Raw genomic sequence first — 17,505 nt, 5'->3', positions numbered from 1 at the left:
ACTTTTCAATCGTATTTATGCATATGTGTGGTACGCACAAACGATGCACCTGTTGCGTCGATCCTCGCGAAATTGAAGCGACCATCAAGCTTCACGGTCGATGAGTATTCTCCAAGAACCAGGTCATATACGGAGAAACGTCATCTCCCAGACGGGACGACCAATTACGAGATGGATGGCTTCGCTGTGCCCTGATTCCCTCACTATCAACCTAGATGACGATCGGTTTGTAATATTTAACTTGCGAAAGGGCTAGGTTTCTCTCGCGGCGTTGCAATATATCACTCCATCATCATTTACATATTAAATTCGTCATTGTTTACAAATCGATCAGATATTACTATTTATCGCACAAAAAAGAAAAGCAATATTCTGCAAAAAGTTGAGAAAAATTGAATGATGCTAAACAAATGAATAATAACATAATTATTATAATATAACAATATATACTCGCATAATTATAACGTAATGTTATATTAATTAATTTATAATTCTTTTTTTGCTTACAGGACAATCGAACTGATCGCTTTAGTAGCGATATCTAGTACACTCTTCCTCTTTCTACATACGAGAGATCTACATTCACGTCTGAAAAAAATGGAAGTACGTCTTCAACCGGGAGAGGATGATGTGCTCTCAGCGAATCAGCTCTCATCAGGTAACATATGTTGTACAACAAAATTGAGACAAACGTATGATGTCGAGTATTGAAATATCTCTCTATCTTTTTGTATATATTGTAGAAATGGAATGATATGCTTGTGCAAAAATACAAACATAAAATAAATATAAGAACAACTAAAAAAAAAATATAATGTATTTGTATTAAAAAATTGAAAATTGGATTATATGTATTAGATTATACGTAGAGTATATCTCATTGTCAATGTGTGCACATTTTAAAAAATACTATAACAAATTATTCTGTTTAAGCAATAAAAATAAACAAATATAGCATATAAATAAATAAATAGTCATATAAATAAATAAATAAGAACCATGCGTTGCAAGAAGTTCATTTCATCTTTTTTTAATGTGATGACAAGATATTCGAGGCCGTTAGAAATGTTAATTGGAAGGAACTGATTATCTATTTAATTACACAAACGTGTAATAATGGGCGCTAGTTTCTCGTCGCCTGAAAATGAACTACATTGGAATTACATTCATGTCGGCCGACGTGCCATAATGGACACGTTTATACACGATGCGCTTTTACGTGCTCGTACGTACTCCCCGAGGGTGTTGTTGACTTCCCGGTTGAGGAAGGTCAAGGTGTGAGAGAGTGAACGCGCATAGGATTCAACGAGAGTTAAAGATGTTTGTGCATCTCAGTCACAGAACCCACGTCTCTTCATTAGTATCTGAGCATTTCTCATAGGTTAAAAGTTTACTTTTCTTAAGGATCTTTAAGGATATTTGAGTCAATAGAAAACACTATTCGTTGATTAAAATTTTGTACAATTCTTTACTTTCGGTCGACTTATTAATCGTTTGTGCATATTACTATATTTTTCAAAATAAAAAGAAAAGCTTTTTTGTTATTATTTAGACAAGAAAATTTTTTAATGAAAGAAAGTAACATAATACTTACCTTTGATTTATATTTAAATTTTAATTTTAAAATAGTCAACGACAAATTTGTTAGAGAAATCGTTTTGTTAATAATCTTTATCCTTTCAAATGGGTTACGTGTGTGTGCATAGACGTCAAAAGAGTGAGATCTCTATATCGTTTCAATACCACATTTGTTTCGCGGGATTTGTAACGGTAGCAAGGAACTTGATTTGTTCGCAATCGCAGATTAATTATTCGTCCACCTTCTATCGTTCGCTTTATACGTGGTAATCCACGTTTTTGCCGCGCTGTATTATTTATTACGTTACGACTTGCAATTATGTCCGGCGCCGCTTTATTATTTAATTTAAAGCGATGCAGACACGCTCTCTCGAAGCAAATGCGGATTGTATGTTCGTTCACGAGATCGTGGATTATTTCTGGTATTCGACTTCTTGCAAATTTGACAATTACTTATGTACACACTAATACTCTACGAGAGGATTTACACAGTTGTATATATAGACTTCTTTGCTTTTATCACAAATTTGTCAAATTTACAATTATTAATAATTTTTTATTCATGTTTAACTTGTATATATTTTTAATCTCTAATCAATTTAAAAGAAGCACGAAAGAAATGTTTCTAAAATTTAAAGACTTCCTGTACAGACAATACTTTAATTTCCACAAAAATTTTATGCGCATAAAAAGTACATTTTATGCAGGTATCTTATAAAATGATCAACAGAATGCTTGTGAATACTCTTGCAATGCCGTGCGAAACGGCCTTTACTTTCAATGGCACCTCTGCACGTGAGTTAAAATGTTATTCTAATACATGGCAATCTTTCGCAGAAATTCGTCTCTCCTTAGAACACAATGATTAACAATATAACAATGTATTATGAACTCAGCTCACAATTATTATAATAACTACTTGCATTTATACTTTCTACTAGAAATTTCACAATTACAAGAGTAAACATCAGCCTCTCGTTTTTATTAAGCGAAAGTCAGAATGGTTGAACAAGTCACACACATTTTTGTGTTGCAATCGAAAGAAGCAACATTTTATTTCTGTAATGTGAAGAGATTTCGATAAAAAGATAATCCGTGCAAGACGCGATAGAAACTTCAATGTGCTAACTATAAGTGTAATCGTTAAATTCATCATAAAGCTCAACAAATGAATTTGTTGGGACGTAGGTATGTATTTTTATATATAAAAGTAAAAATATTTTTTATATTCTTATGATCTCTTCGTTTAAAATTTTCGTAAATGACTTTATAAATCTGTCTACATAAAGGCCTCGATAAAGAATTCAACATAGTTTTGAATAGTGCTTTGTTTCAACCAACAAAATTAGATAACTAATTATCTATATATACTTAATTCCACACACTGCGTTGTATGGAAAAACGTATCGAAATTATTTTACTCTAAAATATACTATCAAGTTAATTATGATCATCGTAAGCCAGCACTGATCACCTCACGGTAGCACGTGAAACGCGTGAAATCTGTGCGATACTCTTAAAAGCCGTTCACCAGCCGAGAGGAAGAAGCAACACGTGAAAGATAAAGGATGCTCTCCGAAGGCGGAATTGACCGAGCAGTCGAGAGTAGCCACGTCAAAGGGAGGTGAAAGGAAAAACGTTGGTGAACGTGAGCGAAAATAAATCAGACGCGTAGTAATGCTCGTGCGCGTTAAAAGGAGAAATGGATTAATCGCTCGCGGCAATATAAATGGCAATGTGAATGGAAATGAAAGTTCAATCACTCACACACACATATACATATACATATATACATATATATATATATATACATATTGTATATTAGATCGTAAGGAGTTATTTCTGCTATCGAGAAAGATACGCCGCTAGACTCGGAGTTAAAATAAAAAGAGTAGAAAGATGTTAAAAAGATGATTGAAGCCCCAAAAAGTAACTGTCCATGTACATTTCGTTAAAAGTTATTATTATATCGATGAGACGTGCCCTATCCATAAAAATTAGCGCTTCTGCTAAATAGCAACAGTTATTTATAACGAAAAATTTTCTTATTCTAGTCAATATAAGAACATACAGAAAAAAAGAAGAATGCAATTTTATAGAAGGACATTAGTTTATAAACTCTTGATACCAGACAAATCGTAAACTAGTACTAACCTGCATATATGATAAAATAATAAAATGGAGCAAATATACTAAAATCTTTTTAAGACCGTACAATTGATAAACAATAACAAGAAGAAGAAGGAAAAGCACGAAGCAAAACCAATAATGGTCAAAGCTAGATCACAATACCTTATTATAATTATGTGTGAATTTTATATACTGCGTATGTAGTCCCCTTAATCGCTAATAAAATGGAGGTCTGTTACCTTACGAGAATGAAATGGATTAACGAGGTGCCTTCCACTTCTTTGCAAGGATGTATTCGCACCTTCGTGGTGCGCCCTAACTTGATATTATCGCAACAGCTCGTAATACGTCCGAGAGGAATGTGCAAGTGTCCGGCTCCTTCGCGCGCAAGATCGAGATCGAGAATGATCTATGAAGTGTCGTCATTCGCGGAAACGATCGCGTGATTCAATAAAAATTCGAAATCACGCGATCATGAATAATCTTTATACGAATAGGTATACGGCCCGTTTTGTTCTTACATATTTTTTTATCTTTCCATGAGAATAAAAAAGTAAATATTATTTAATAGAAAATTTTAAATATTAAAATCTCTGAAAAAAATTAATTTTTCTTTAAAGAAAAATTATGTGTCAAAAAAATTATGCACTTATTCCTCTTACCACTAAGCTATTATTAAAATCTTTTTTTCAATATCCTTATTGATATAATATTTAAGTAATAATTTACGTGATTCGTATTGTATACAAATTGAACTATTAATTTTAATGAAATGCATAATTAATTTTTGTAAAATACTAACGAAACAAAATTCTCTTTAAACTATTGAGTTAATTACTGTATGCTACTTTTTCTGTTCTAATCGTTCTGAAACAGGATTTTGTAGACACACAGGTCTCGTAGCCTACTTCCTTGTTCGTGTTCGCACCTAACTTAATGATCCAACTATTTAACGCGAAATAAACTTACAACAAGGAATTCACATTGAGCATATGTGTAAACGTGATACGGTCAATGATTTACATCGACCTCGTTGGTTAATGTTTACTCTAACTGATAGTAGCCAGCCAAACATAAAATGACAATGCACGTGGGTGAAAGTGAAGTGCTTTTTATATACATACGCTAGATAAAGTGCGTGAGTATCTGCTCAAAGGCTTATTCAAAAGCTATCCATACGTTATAGTGAAAGTATTATTTTATTGATAAGCAAATGTAGCGTAATTGTTATGTCCAGGTGAAAATAAAGTAACTCATTCAAGAAGTACGTTATTTTCTCATGTATCTATTGAAGAATATACCATTGTATAATATATGTGTCAGTTAGTTAAATAATCAATTAAATAGTAAGTAGTCCTTAAAAAATATTTTTTTATATATTATTATATTTTCAATTAATTTTAATAAAATCTAAATTTAAAAAGTAAGAATAATTAAATAAATCTCAAGAATAATTTTCTGTGAAGAAAAAAAAGTTATATATATGAGCATACCTTTTATTTTACGATGTAACCGTCTTAAAAATAAAAAATAAAATGAAATCGCCAAGAGGAAGTGCCATATAAAGTTACAGATAATTAAACGCAAATTCAAGAATGACGCTCACCTTTGTTCGTCATGTACTTTCTTTCTAACTGTTGTCATGCAACGCTATTGTTCCGATCACAATCGGTTGGCTGCTTTAAAACAGAATAGGAAGTGATCTTTATTGTTGCATTTACAGAACGTCAAGTTGTCCGCCTAAAGAGTACGATTAGTTCAGTATATACTATTTAGATCATATCACCCACGATCATTTAAGTAAGAATATATTACAATGATTATATAAATCATCATTTAATGAATATAAACATAAACGAAAAGAACAAAGGACATTGTAAGAGTCATGTAAATTAAATTTTAAATCTATGGATAAAACGTAACAGTCATATATAATAAAATATCATCTTACATAATTCTGGATTGTACATTACTAAAAAATTAATTACAAACTTCTATATACTACTTATACTACTTTACGTTTCGGCTCTCGGATTGAGCCATCCTCAGAAGTAACATCATAATTATTAAAATAATCTTGTATGACCATCTCTGTGTCTCGATATATTATAGGTCAAACACACTATCCGAGGAAAGTGATGCAAACAGTGTCCATTTAACCTAATTTGAGTAATTTTCTTCTTGAAACGCATCAACGAGCTGGATCATGATGCAAATATATAATATACGAGCAAATCGTGCCGATACAGCGAGATGTGCTGTATACGTACATTTATAAATTTTACAGACGCATACAACTCTTCCGCAAAAATCGTGCTGAAGAGCTATAATTTCTTCGTAGTTCAATCACAGAATATTATAAGGCAAGAAAATAAAAAAAGATAGAAATAAAATGGATATAAAAACTTCCGAGAGTAATCATAAAAAATGGATTTAATAATTTATTAACTTATATATATTATATATTGTAATATCTATCTTCTTTTAGGCGCACATTTAGAATTATGCTGAAAAATTTTCGAAATAAGCCTTTCTTTAATTTACCATTTCATAATTTTTATTTAAATTATTATAGTTTTCTGTTTTAAAATTATGAGAGAAATCAGTTGTTTAAAAACCAAAATTGCGTTTATTATGTTATAACTAAATATAACTATATAACTATTAGATGATTGCTTTAAATAACTTATTTTGTATGTGCGTATAACATATTTCCGTAGATTATTCGCAACTTAACACAGCTGCTATAGTATATGTAAGTCTATCTAATCATGTTACATGGTAATAAGACTATTAAAAGAAAAGAAAGCGGACGTTTCTATTTTACTGTATTATTAGCACATGAAAAAAAGCTATAAACAAGTGATTGTACAAACAAACGATTGTATCCATGTTATCAGCTAGCATTATGGAAGTTCTATTTAAAACTGCGGTTAGTAATTTTAATTTTACTTAACAGAATTGTCGCGCATTGTGCACTTTTATACTAACAGAGTAATATACTAATCTCTAGTATATAAGCTCGTGATTTATCGTTAAATCAAATGTGGTGACAGTATTCTACGAGATTGGACAACGTTTATAAAGGACTTTCATTTGATTATCAGTATATTTCTAACGATAAATAAACTTCACTTTCTAGAAATGTATGACAAGACTAAATAAAACATATTTGCGATAAATACTTTTACACTTTGAAAGTAGTAGGTAAAACGATATACATTTTAATAGCGAATAAAATATTTTAATAGCAAATAAAATACGAAATTTACTTTATAATTTTTTAGAGGCATTTGTTGCTTTACTAGATATATATAAATATCATTGTGAATTTATTGCTCATTATATGCGAAAGTTCGCTTTCATATTGTTATTGTATCATTAAAAAAAGCTCGCTTGCCTTAACTTATAGATTTAATATTCAAATGTATATACTGTGTTGACATATATATAATAATAATTTAATATACAGGGTGAGGTACTTAAAATAGAGGTCACCTGAATAACTCGCTTGTTTTTAACAATAGAAGAAAAAGTATTAAACAAAAGTTGCTTGGTTTCGAGGGGCACATAATGTGATGTCAATAATTGTTTTGTAGGTGGAGGCGTAAAAGATAGACAAAGGTCAAATCTATTTTTTTAAATGGAATGATATGTTTTTTTTACATTCTGATAGTGCATTTTAAGACGAATACAGTAACTTATAATTGAAGGTCATTCAAGGTTACGCAAGGTCAATAATGGAAAATAATTGAATGGAAAATAAATTGTTTCAAGGCACTCTTCGAATAATTTCGAGTCTTGTTGGTACATCGAAATCGTTTAAGTGTATTATAATATGTAAATAAATATTGAATTGCACATAGCATTATCCATATTTACTGATCAGTTTACATTTATCTATCGATCGAAATGCGTATCTTGCGAAATGCGTTATACGCGAAAGCGGAAAAAGTTGACATGATTTTTATCTATGGTCGCCGACTTCGGAGGGGGGGAGGGCATAGTAGTTTTTACCCCTCCAATAATTTTATTGAGGACAATGCCCCACCAATAATCTTTACTTTTTCGTTTTTTAACAAATGGAAATAATTTCTGCGATCAAAACTGATCGGATCAAAAGATTTAGTACAGAAGTAAATACGTTTTTGTGGAAAGCAGAAAGGTATCTTTTGATGAGTTCGAAGGTATTATTTTAGAGCATTTTAATTCGGACATAAATAAGGGATGACTAATTCTACATCGTAATATGTTGCAAGACATTGTATGGGAGAGGAGGCTAAGATTGGGCACGGGAACAATGAACAGTTTTGCTGCAATAGTTAGTTTGCTGCAGGAGGAACGACATGTAGCGAACTTGCTGCTAGAGTTAGTGAAGCTTGTAAAATTAATAATAACGATTCTCATAACGACGTGCACAGCCGAATGTTCATTTTCTTCTTTAAGGTGACTTATTTGCGGAGTATCATGACGATTAAATTCTGTAAGCATTTTACTTATACACAAAAAAGAAGCAATGAAATTAGTGAAATCACAGATGAATATTTATAAGCCAAAACATAAATCACCGTGCAACGTTTGCACTACAATTGGAAAAAAAGAGAAAAATGTTTTACGTATTCATATAAAGCGCAGAAGTATGTTAATTATTAAAAAAAAAGAGGTTGTCGGAAATATGTGCTTGCCCCCCAATATTTCTCACAAGTCGGTGCCCCTGTCTATGGTGATCTACATATTTCGCAAGCACGCACTTCGATTATATAAATTCAAACTGATCAGTAAATATGCAGGATAATGCTATATGCAATTCAATGTTTATTTATATATCGTGATACACTTGAATGATTAGTGGTAGTGTGGTACTACAATAGGCAGAGAAGACTCGAAATTATTGAAAGAGTAGATACCTTTTGAAACAATTCATTTTCCATTCAATTATTTTCCATTATTATTCACCTTGCGTAATCTTGAATGACCTTCAATTATAGGTCACTGTATTCGTCTTAAAATGCTTTATCAGAATGTAAATAAAAAATATATTATTCCATTAAAAAAATACAGATTTGACTTTTGTCTATCCTTTACGCCTCTACCTACAAAACAATTATTGACATCACATTATGTGCTCCTCAAAACCAAGCAACTTTTATTTGATACTTTTCTTTCCATATTGTCAAAAACAAGAGAGTTATTCAAGTGACCTGTTTTAAATGCCTCATCCTGTATGATAATTTTTATTTGACGGATATAAAATTTTGTACTAAATTAAATTAAAATAATTAAATTAGTTGTCAATAATTAATTTAAATAGTTATCTATACATATTAAATTTTTCATTAAATATTTATTGTAATATGATTAATTAATACAATATAAAATAAGTTTTTAACGAAATCTTACTAAATTCTACAAAAAAATTAATAATAAAAAAGCATCTTATTATTGTATGCATTTAATATATTTTTCATTTAGTTTTGTTTTTCAGTTGATCGGATATAAAGCATCCTTTTGCGAGTTATTGATGATATGAATTAATTCCAAACATTTTTTTTCGCTGTTAATGTTTTCAAGAATGTAAATCTCTCGAATTCTTTGAAACTGGAAGAATTCATATTTTTTGCGGTTATCGTAAAAGTAGCAAGTTGTTTTTCTTTAGGCCAAGCCCTTTCTACCTTTTACGGTTGGATCCATTACCGCGGAATCTTATAAACGTTTCTCTTCAACCACAGACAATATGTCACGATCATAGTGCTTCATAAACTTTCTGGAAATGAGTTTTCTGCGACGATAATTCCTTGTCATACCAAAGAAAGGAAGGTATCTTGTCGTCTTCCATTTTTCGTGTAAATCTTAATATGTAGATTGATTGTTTCTTGGAAATTATATCGTGATACACTTGAATGATTAGTGGTAGTGTGGTACTACAATAGGCAGAGAAGACTCGAAATTATTGAAAGAGTAGATACCTTTTGAAACAATTCATTTTCCATTCAATTATTTTCCATTATTATTCACCTTGCGTAATCTTGAATGACCTTCAATTATAGGTCACTGTATTCGTCTTAAAATGCTTTATCAGAATGTAAATAAAAAATATATTATTCCATTAAAAAAATACAGATTTGACTTTTGTCTATCCTTTACGCCTCTACCTACAAAACAATTATTGACATCACATTATGTGCTCCTCAAAACCAAGCAACTTTTATTTGATACTTTTCTTTCCATATTGTCAAAAACAAGAGAGTTATTCAAGTGACCTGTTTTAAATGCCTCATCCTGTATGATAATTTTTATTTGACGGATATAAAATTTTGTACTAAATTAAATTAAAATAATTAAATTAGTTGTCAATAATTAATTTAAATAGTTATCTATACATATTAAATTTTTCATTAAATATTTATTGTAATATGATTAATTAATACAATATAAAATAAGTTTTTAACGAAATCTTACTAAATTCTACAAAAAAATTAATAATAAAAAAGCATCTTATTATTGTATGCATTTAATATATTTTTCATTTAGTTTTGTTTTTCAGTTGATCGGATATAAAGCATCCTTTTGCGAGTTATTGATGATATGAATTAATTCCAAACATTTTTTTTCGCTGTTAATGTTTTCAAGAATGTAAATCTCTCGAATTCTTTGAAACTGGAAGAATTCATATTTTTTGCGGTTATCGTAAAAGTAGCAAGTTGTTTTTCTTTAGGCCAAGCCCTTTCTACCTTTTACGGTTGGATCCATTACCGCGGAATCTTATAAACGTTTCTCTTCAACCACAGACAATATGTCACGATCATAGTGCTTCATAAACTTTCTGGAAATGAGTTTTCTGCGACGATAATTCCTTGTCATACCAAAGAAAGGAAGGTATCTTGTCGTCTTCCATTTTTCGTGTAAATCTTAATATGTAGATTGATTGTTTCTTGGAAAATGAAAATTAAATAATTGAATTTAAAAAATCAAGAAAGAAGAAAAAAAAAGTTATTCTACATAAATTTATATATAATTATATATAATATTATATGATTATAATTAACCTACAAACTATTTAATGAAGTATAAAAATAATGATACTATGAGAGTCAAGGCCAATATTTCCCTCTAATAAGCTAAACCTTATTTTAAAATTTAAGTACTATTAAATTTTTGTTCTTCAAACTAGATTTCCCTTATTATAGATTATAAGATGTTTAAACATGAAAATCACAAAAAGAATCTCGATCGAAATGACTTCGAAACCCCGCGATCTCGACCCACATTTCCCATTCTTACAGCGCGCGCTTTGCGAAAGTAGTCGAACGACTCTCTTTCGAATTTCTCGTATGAGACATTCCTTTATATGCAACGTCTTTCCTCGCGGTATTGCAAAATAGTATTACCTAAAACTCAAACAATTTCTCGCGATTATTGACTTTTTCAGTTGTTTCGACAAAATTCACGATGTTAGTTAAGGCGTGTTTACTATCTGTATCGGCAACAGCTGCCTATCATTAGTGTTAGATTATTCATCTATTTGACACATGTTACAAATATACAATTAACTTTCACATATTTATTTCACTTTCATTATAGCTGTAGCTTATTTAAATTTATTACGTATTTATCTTGTTAGTACTATTAGTTAACTCTCAAGAAAATACTAACGTAATACTAACGTATTAAACGTGAGAAAACGTTAATACTATAACAGTTTAAAATTAGATACCAAAGCGCAAGCATGTGACATATATTACAGTATAAAATAACTATTTTAGACATCTTATTGTTTCAATAATAGGAGATTAAATTATATTTTGTAATAATATATATCGATTCATTGATTTTTTAAGACATCTTTGTATTTTGTAAGGTGAGTCACTTTATATTTCTTAACGATTTAAAGGATATAATTTTCATGAATTTGTTAAAAACTTAACACTAACAGATATCTCAACATTAAATCTGTAAATTTGATGTGACTCATTACAAAGATCACAAAGACGAATAATTGCATTAGCTGAGGATGACTCCAAAGAGAGTAGAAACGTTTGTATTTACCTTATGTGGAATAAAGGATTTAAATAAATCCACTTATTATTGTGTGATCGCGTATCAACAATAATGCTGCACTCTCATTCGCCACTTATCACAGGAATTCATGGTTTTTTGTTTTTCAAGAAAATCTTTGAAACTAATTTATGATTTAGTCTTAGTATTTTTAGACAAAGATCGATGTCCTCAATCGACATCAACAGTATTATCAAAACTACTTGACCATATACATATAACTGTAGTGATTCATGAAGAAAACAAGTAGATACAATATTTGTGATCTTTATTTCCTGGATCGTTGATTAAGGAAATTGTACGGTCACGGTCGATCACTGTCACGGTCAATCAACCGTTTGCATTACACTACGACTATTCATATGAACATATACCATATACAAGTGCATTCCCACGCCAGCCAAGCCCAATCAGGCCGAAATTACTATCTAATTTAAAAAAAATTTTTTCAAATTATACCTTGCAGGTGTGTATATACAGCAGTATATTCATCGATTCGCTCAGAATCTCAGTAAAAGAAAGGCGGAAAAGGCCTCGTTAGCCCCACTTTTGACAAAGAAAGTTACCAAGCTTCTTCTAGGCGTCCCGAACAATTAGACTGTAAGATCGTTGAAGATACGACGTTAAGAGCATCGTCCTATCACCTCTTCTTTCCTCTGATCTCTGTAACTTTCTCAAGTTCTGGATCAACGGGTCTCGTGACCAAAATGGGAGTAAAAGGTCACCAGTCTGGTCCGGCAGATCATACATGGCATCTTCCTCACCGTCGACCCGTTCTGTAACCACTAATATCCTTTCTTTTTTTCTCGCGATGCACGTACAATATCTCGGCTACAGAGAAAACTTCGCACGAAGTTTTCCAAGCCTAAATATGGCTCTACTTTGTTTTTTTTTTACGGGATTCTTGATAATGTACAGGCGAAATTGGCAAACTTTTTTTATTTTTCGTGATTTAGAGAAAAAGCTAAAGTATATAATAATATACTATATATAGCTTTTTTTAAATTTAGCTTTTATCATAAGTGAAGGAAATGTCATGTGAAAAATATTGATGCCTAATTGCGTGCTGTTAATACAATACTGAAATTATTTTTTCTTTATTTTCTCCTTGCAAGCACACGAATATCATCTTCCTTTTTCCTTTATATGTAGAAACATTCAGTGTTTCCTTTTCTTTTCAAATTGCAGTCATGGCTCTAAATTTAAAGAGAAACAAAGCATTTAAGTTATAATTGCGTCACAAACAGCGTGAACGCTTTACAATTAGTGCAGTCAGGAAGAAATTTCGACATAGTTCTAAAAATATTTATAATAAATATTTATAATAAAAGATTTATAATAAAAAGTATTTGAACATTATGTTTTAGTACAAGTAATCTCTCAAGTAAAAACTTATAATAAAGATATTTCGCAAATTTTTAATATAATATTAAATTAATTAATCTCATAGTCAAATCGAATTATTTTATACCAAATAATGGTAAATAAGTTATATGTATTCTAATGAACTGTAGACACACCATGTCATGTTAAGATATTAAAAGGATTCATATACATGTACATATAGATATAGGGAATGTATTATAATTAAACGATATATAAAAATAAAAATTAATTATTACTATCATTGTTCATGGGATGTGAAATTATTTCTCCATGCAATAAACACGGCGTTAAATTGCGAGAAAATTAGGTTGTTCCACCACATAAGTATAAAATTAGAATGTGGAAAAAATGATGTATCCGTATAAATTCTGAATTTCAATTTGTATTATTTTTTAGTAATTACAAATCTTTGATTATTTTGTGATATAACTGTATTAATCAAATAAGAATTAAAAATTACCGCTATCTATAACATTTTATTTTTCTTCGCAGAAACAGATAGAAAAATTATCATTAAATGATACCTATATAACGGTAAGGTTATTGGAATCTTGTGTTTATATATATATATATATATATATATATGTGTGTAGTAATACTATTATTATAAAATTCCATGTTGTATAATAATAATTGACAATTTTATCTTTATGATATACATTACATTACTGTTGACAGTTGCAATTTTCTTCCGTTTTATGTAACATAATGGTCCATATTCAGAACGCTCTTACAACGATGTAGCGCTCTAACATGCTATACAGTTTATGTTACGCATACTATAGCATTTTAAAGATAAAAGCGCGCTTTTATTAATAAAAACGCGTTCTGAATACGGACCAATATTTATACGTATAAAGTAGCGTTTTCCGTCAAATTGGAAACAAAACAATAGAAACAACAGATCGCTAACAGAACTGTCACATACATCTTTATTTCTAGCTCTCTCCAAGAAAATTTCGTAAACGTTCAATATGCACTCTGACTTGGATCTTAACGTTATAGTAGTTAACATTTTGTACGTATAATAGAGTGTCACGAATAGAGCATAAAGAGCCAAGAACCGTTCTCGTTCCAGCGGCCAAAGATCAACGATCGGGAGATGCAACGGATAGTTTTTTGCGAGTATTGTCGGCTATGTCTTAAGCCGTGAATGACGTGAATAAAGCCCCCTACGCCTACGCTGTAACGCGGCATGGATGGCGGTGCGGTGCCCCCGGCGAACAGTCCCGGACGCGGCAGCGTGGCGCGGTATCTTGTCCGTCCATTAAACTTGCATCTGTATCGGTCACGAAGCTCGTCGTCGCGTCGCCGATTAGCCGCTATATCCTCCAGCGCGCAGCGCAACGTCGCGAATCGTGGGGAGGACTGCTGATGCATGTACAAGCACGATAATTATTGGCCGTAATTATACATCATCAAACAATTTTCAATTTACGCGATGCATTACAATCGATAAAGCACGCCTCGCCGAGCGAAGAAAACTTACATAGATATGCTGCAAGCTTGAATCCATCGGGACCTCTTGTATAACAATAAGCAATAATGTTTCACAAAATATATCTTTTGTCTTTCATAATTTCTTTTTTATCAACTTTTTTACGAGAAGAATTTTTATTTTTACTTTTCTCAATACTTTCTTCGTAAAAAGTAAGGGTCGAGATTTTGTCTTAAGATTAAAAAAAAACTTAACAAGGAATAATATTACATGCTGTAGCTGTATTATATTATAATTATTATATTAATGAAAGATAGAGAACTCGATCTTTCACTTTTCTACTATTATACTATAACTAATTAAAAAAAAGCAGAATGTGCGAAAAATATTAGACGTATAATAATACAAGTACTTGGTCATTGCTATCAGTTATTGTACAGCATTGTCTGTACGGTATTGTGATAGATAATCATGATAACATAGGTAACAAGCTAATACAAAATTAATTATGGCCATCGCAGTATACACCCACGACTTGGATTTTATCTGACAATGAGACATAGTTTTACAAACGGGCGGAATACAATGCCGATAGAAAACGTTATTGCATAGAGTATCGTGAACCAATCTTGTGCATAACTCATCGGCATTGTGCGCGAGTCGCCGTAAGTTGCAGCTGCAGCGCACATCAATCGGAAGTCTGTGTCTAAAGAATCGTCTGTTTAAAGTGTTACGATAGATAAGACTCTGACATAGATGTGCAAAAGAAGAAAGGGATTAAAAAGGAGTTAAAAAGCAAGAAAGGAGGGGGGGGGGAGAGAGAGAGAGAGAGAGCGCGCGCGCGTGCGTGCGTGCGTGCGTGTGTGTGTACGCGCACCACCGATACCATTGATAATCGCCTCTGTCGGCTTTCCTTGCGTTGCGTGAGGTCACAAGAAGCTACCCGCGCTTGCGGGCTGCTATTGTCAGTCTGATCTGATCACGAACTTACCATATCTACTGCACTCGTAATCGTGAGAGAAGCTGCTTGCCCGTTTACCTCTTGTATGATCCCGACTGATTCCCTGCTGCTGCTACATATTTTCCGCACGAATGTTTCGCGCGTTCCGTTGAATTTAATTTCCGATCAATGATATGTTAATATACATAAGATGCTCCTGAATCTTTAGCAAGAACGTCGCAACATCTAAACTCTAAGATTCCATTAACACACTTATTAATTAATAAGAAATATATTATTAAAAAATTATTTAAAAAGTGTATTGAGCGCTTGTGACATCTTCACATCTTTTTCGACGCTTAAATGATAAGATAATATATCTCCCTCCCCGAAAGAGAAAATGCATATGAATTGATTTAAAAAATTGGTTCTTGTACTTCTTTTTAAGCTTCTCACGCGAGTTAATTCGCGTTCAATCGAGCGGAAAAATCAGATTAGTCACATTGATCAGAGACAAAGTACACAGAACGATCGGCTGGTTTTGCACGAAACAAGATCTCATTTCCAGCTGGCTGCGTAGCGGCAGAAATACAGAGAGAAAGAGAGACTCAAAGAAAAAAGAGAGAAGGAGAGGACATGCATTGCCGGCAGCGCGCGCGCTGTACCTTTTTTCCTCTCCTGTTCGTTCCGCGCGCATAAGAGATGCTCTCGAGCATCTCGACGGAGAGCGGTAACTTTCTAAAGATGACCAACGATCGCCTACGGGGACCTCGATTCCGGTCCCTCTGCAGATCGTTGCTCTTGGCCGAGTTCCATGGCGACCTCTTAATCACCGCGATCGCCAATTTATCCATCGCAGAATTCTCATTCTCATTCCCCGCGACTCGTGCACAATCGGGATACCGATTTGAAGGTATTCCAGTGCGCTAACAAGGGACCGGAGTCGTACTTTCTAGGCGTCTTAATAAATTTCGTGGAGTTGCAGTAAAGTTGCGCTGATGATCGATCACGTCGTGCGATGGTACATCACTTCCTCGATCTAGCCCGAGACCATTTGTTCATAATTCGTTAATTGAATCGTTACCAGGAAACGTGGCGTAAATTATAGTTTTTGTATCTTGCATCACATAGATATTGACAATAATCTGCGCGTGCTAATAAGGCTATGTAATCAGAATGCTAATTACGGATATCAAACTACTCGCATTTGACAGCCAAATTTGAACTTATCTATCAATGTTTCGAACGAATTAACAATCGCCTGGATTTACCAGCTAAATAACTTTATTTGACGAATGTTCCGTACGCGTGTAACGGATTGCGCGGACTTTGTTACGGTATTTCCGGCGCAACTTTATATGCACCAAATACCGACTATATATATACATGTTGGGAAAAGCGCGATAAAGATCTGCATGCGCGTCAAAGAACAATTCGTCGAAATACACTCGCAAAATATAATACATCATCAGAAATACAAGTGCGAGTTTGTAGAACCGTAAGCAAGAATAAGTCTGGGAATTTGTTCAAGATCCATATATGTTTTTGTGTGTGTTGTATAAAATTAAATAATTCATTATTTAATTGAGAATATTTATAAAAATTTGAATATTTTGTATGATTGCAAACAAATGCAGAAAAAATTTAATTATCAAATAAATTGTACGTATTGTAATAATTTAATACTATAATATATACAATTATAGTTTAACGCATCAAATAAATTAGAATAACACATTTTTCATTTGTCCTTTTCGGAATATTCGAACGTGTTTCGATTTTTCTTCGCTGATATCACAAAAAAAAACATAACATATTTATCGGAAAAGTTCCGCGTTACTTAAGAATTTCTATGGAACTTTACATGAAGTCTCTAAAGTGAGGCTATGTATTTGTAGGAGATCTCGTCGTTACATACGTACGCAATTTTCCACATGACCGTGACAGCAGAGGTAGGAATCTCGGCATTTGCTGACTT

The 17,505-nt window shown here is 32.1% G+C and overlaps 1 protein-coding gene across 1 annotated transcript in view; it reads left to right on the top strand.

The window, feature by feature from the left end:
• pip (heparan sulfate 2-O-sulfotransferase pipe) overlaps positions 1-17,505 on the top strand; it is a 37,753-nt gene that overhangs the window by 7,568 nt on the left and 12,680 nt on the right. Inside the window, exon 2 of the mRNA XM_018539935.1 lies at positions 510-658. Within this exon, the coding sequence (XP_018395437.1) occupies positions 510-658 (149 nt within the window). The remainder of the gene's footprint in view (positions 1-509; positions 659-17,505) is intronic.

The sequence above is a fragment of the Cyphomyrmex costatus genome, unplaced genomic scaffold (genome assembly GCF_001594065.2).
Source record: "Cyphomyrmex costatus isolate MS0001 unplaced genomic scaffold, Ccosl1.0 scaffold229, whole genome shotgun sequence".
Classification (NCBI taxonomy): domain Eukaryota; kingdom Metazoa; phylum Arthropoda; class Insecta; order Hymenoptera; family Formicidae; genus Cyphomyrmex; species Cyphomyrmex costatus.
Note: the sequence above shows the minus strand (reverse complement) of the source record. Positions and strands in the feature narration are given on the sequence as shown.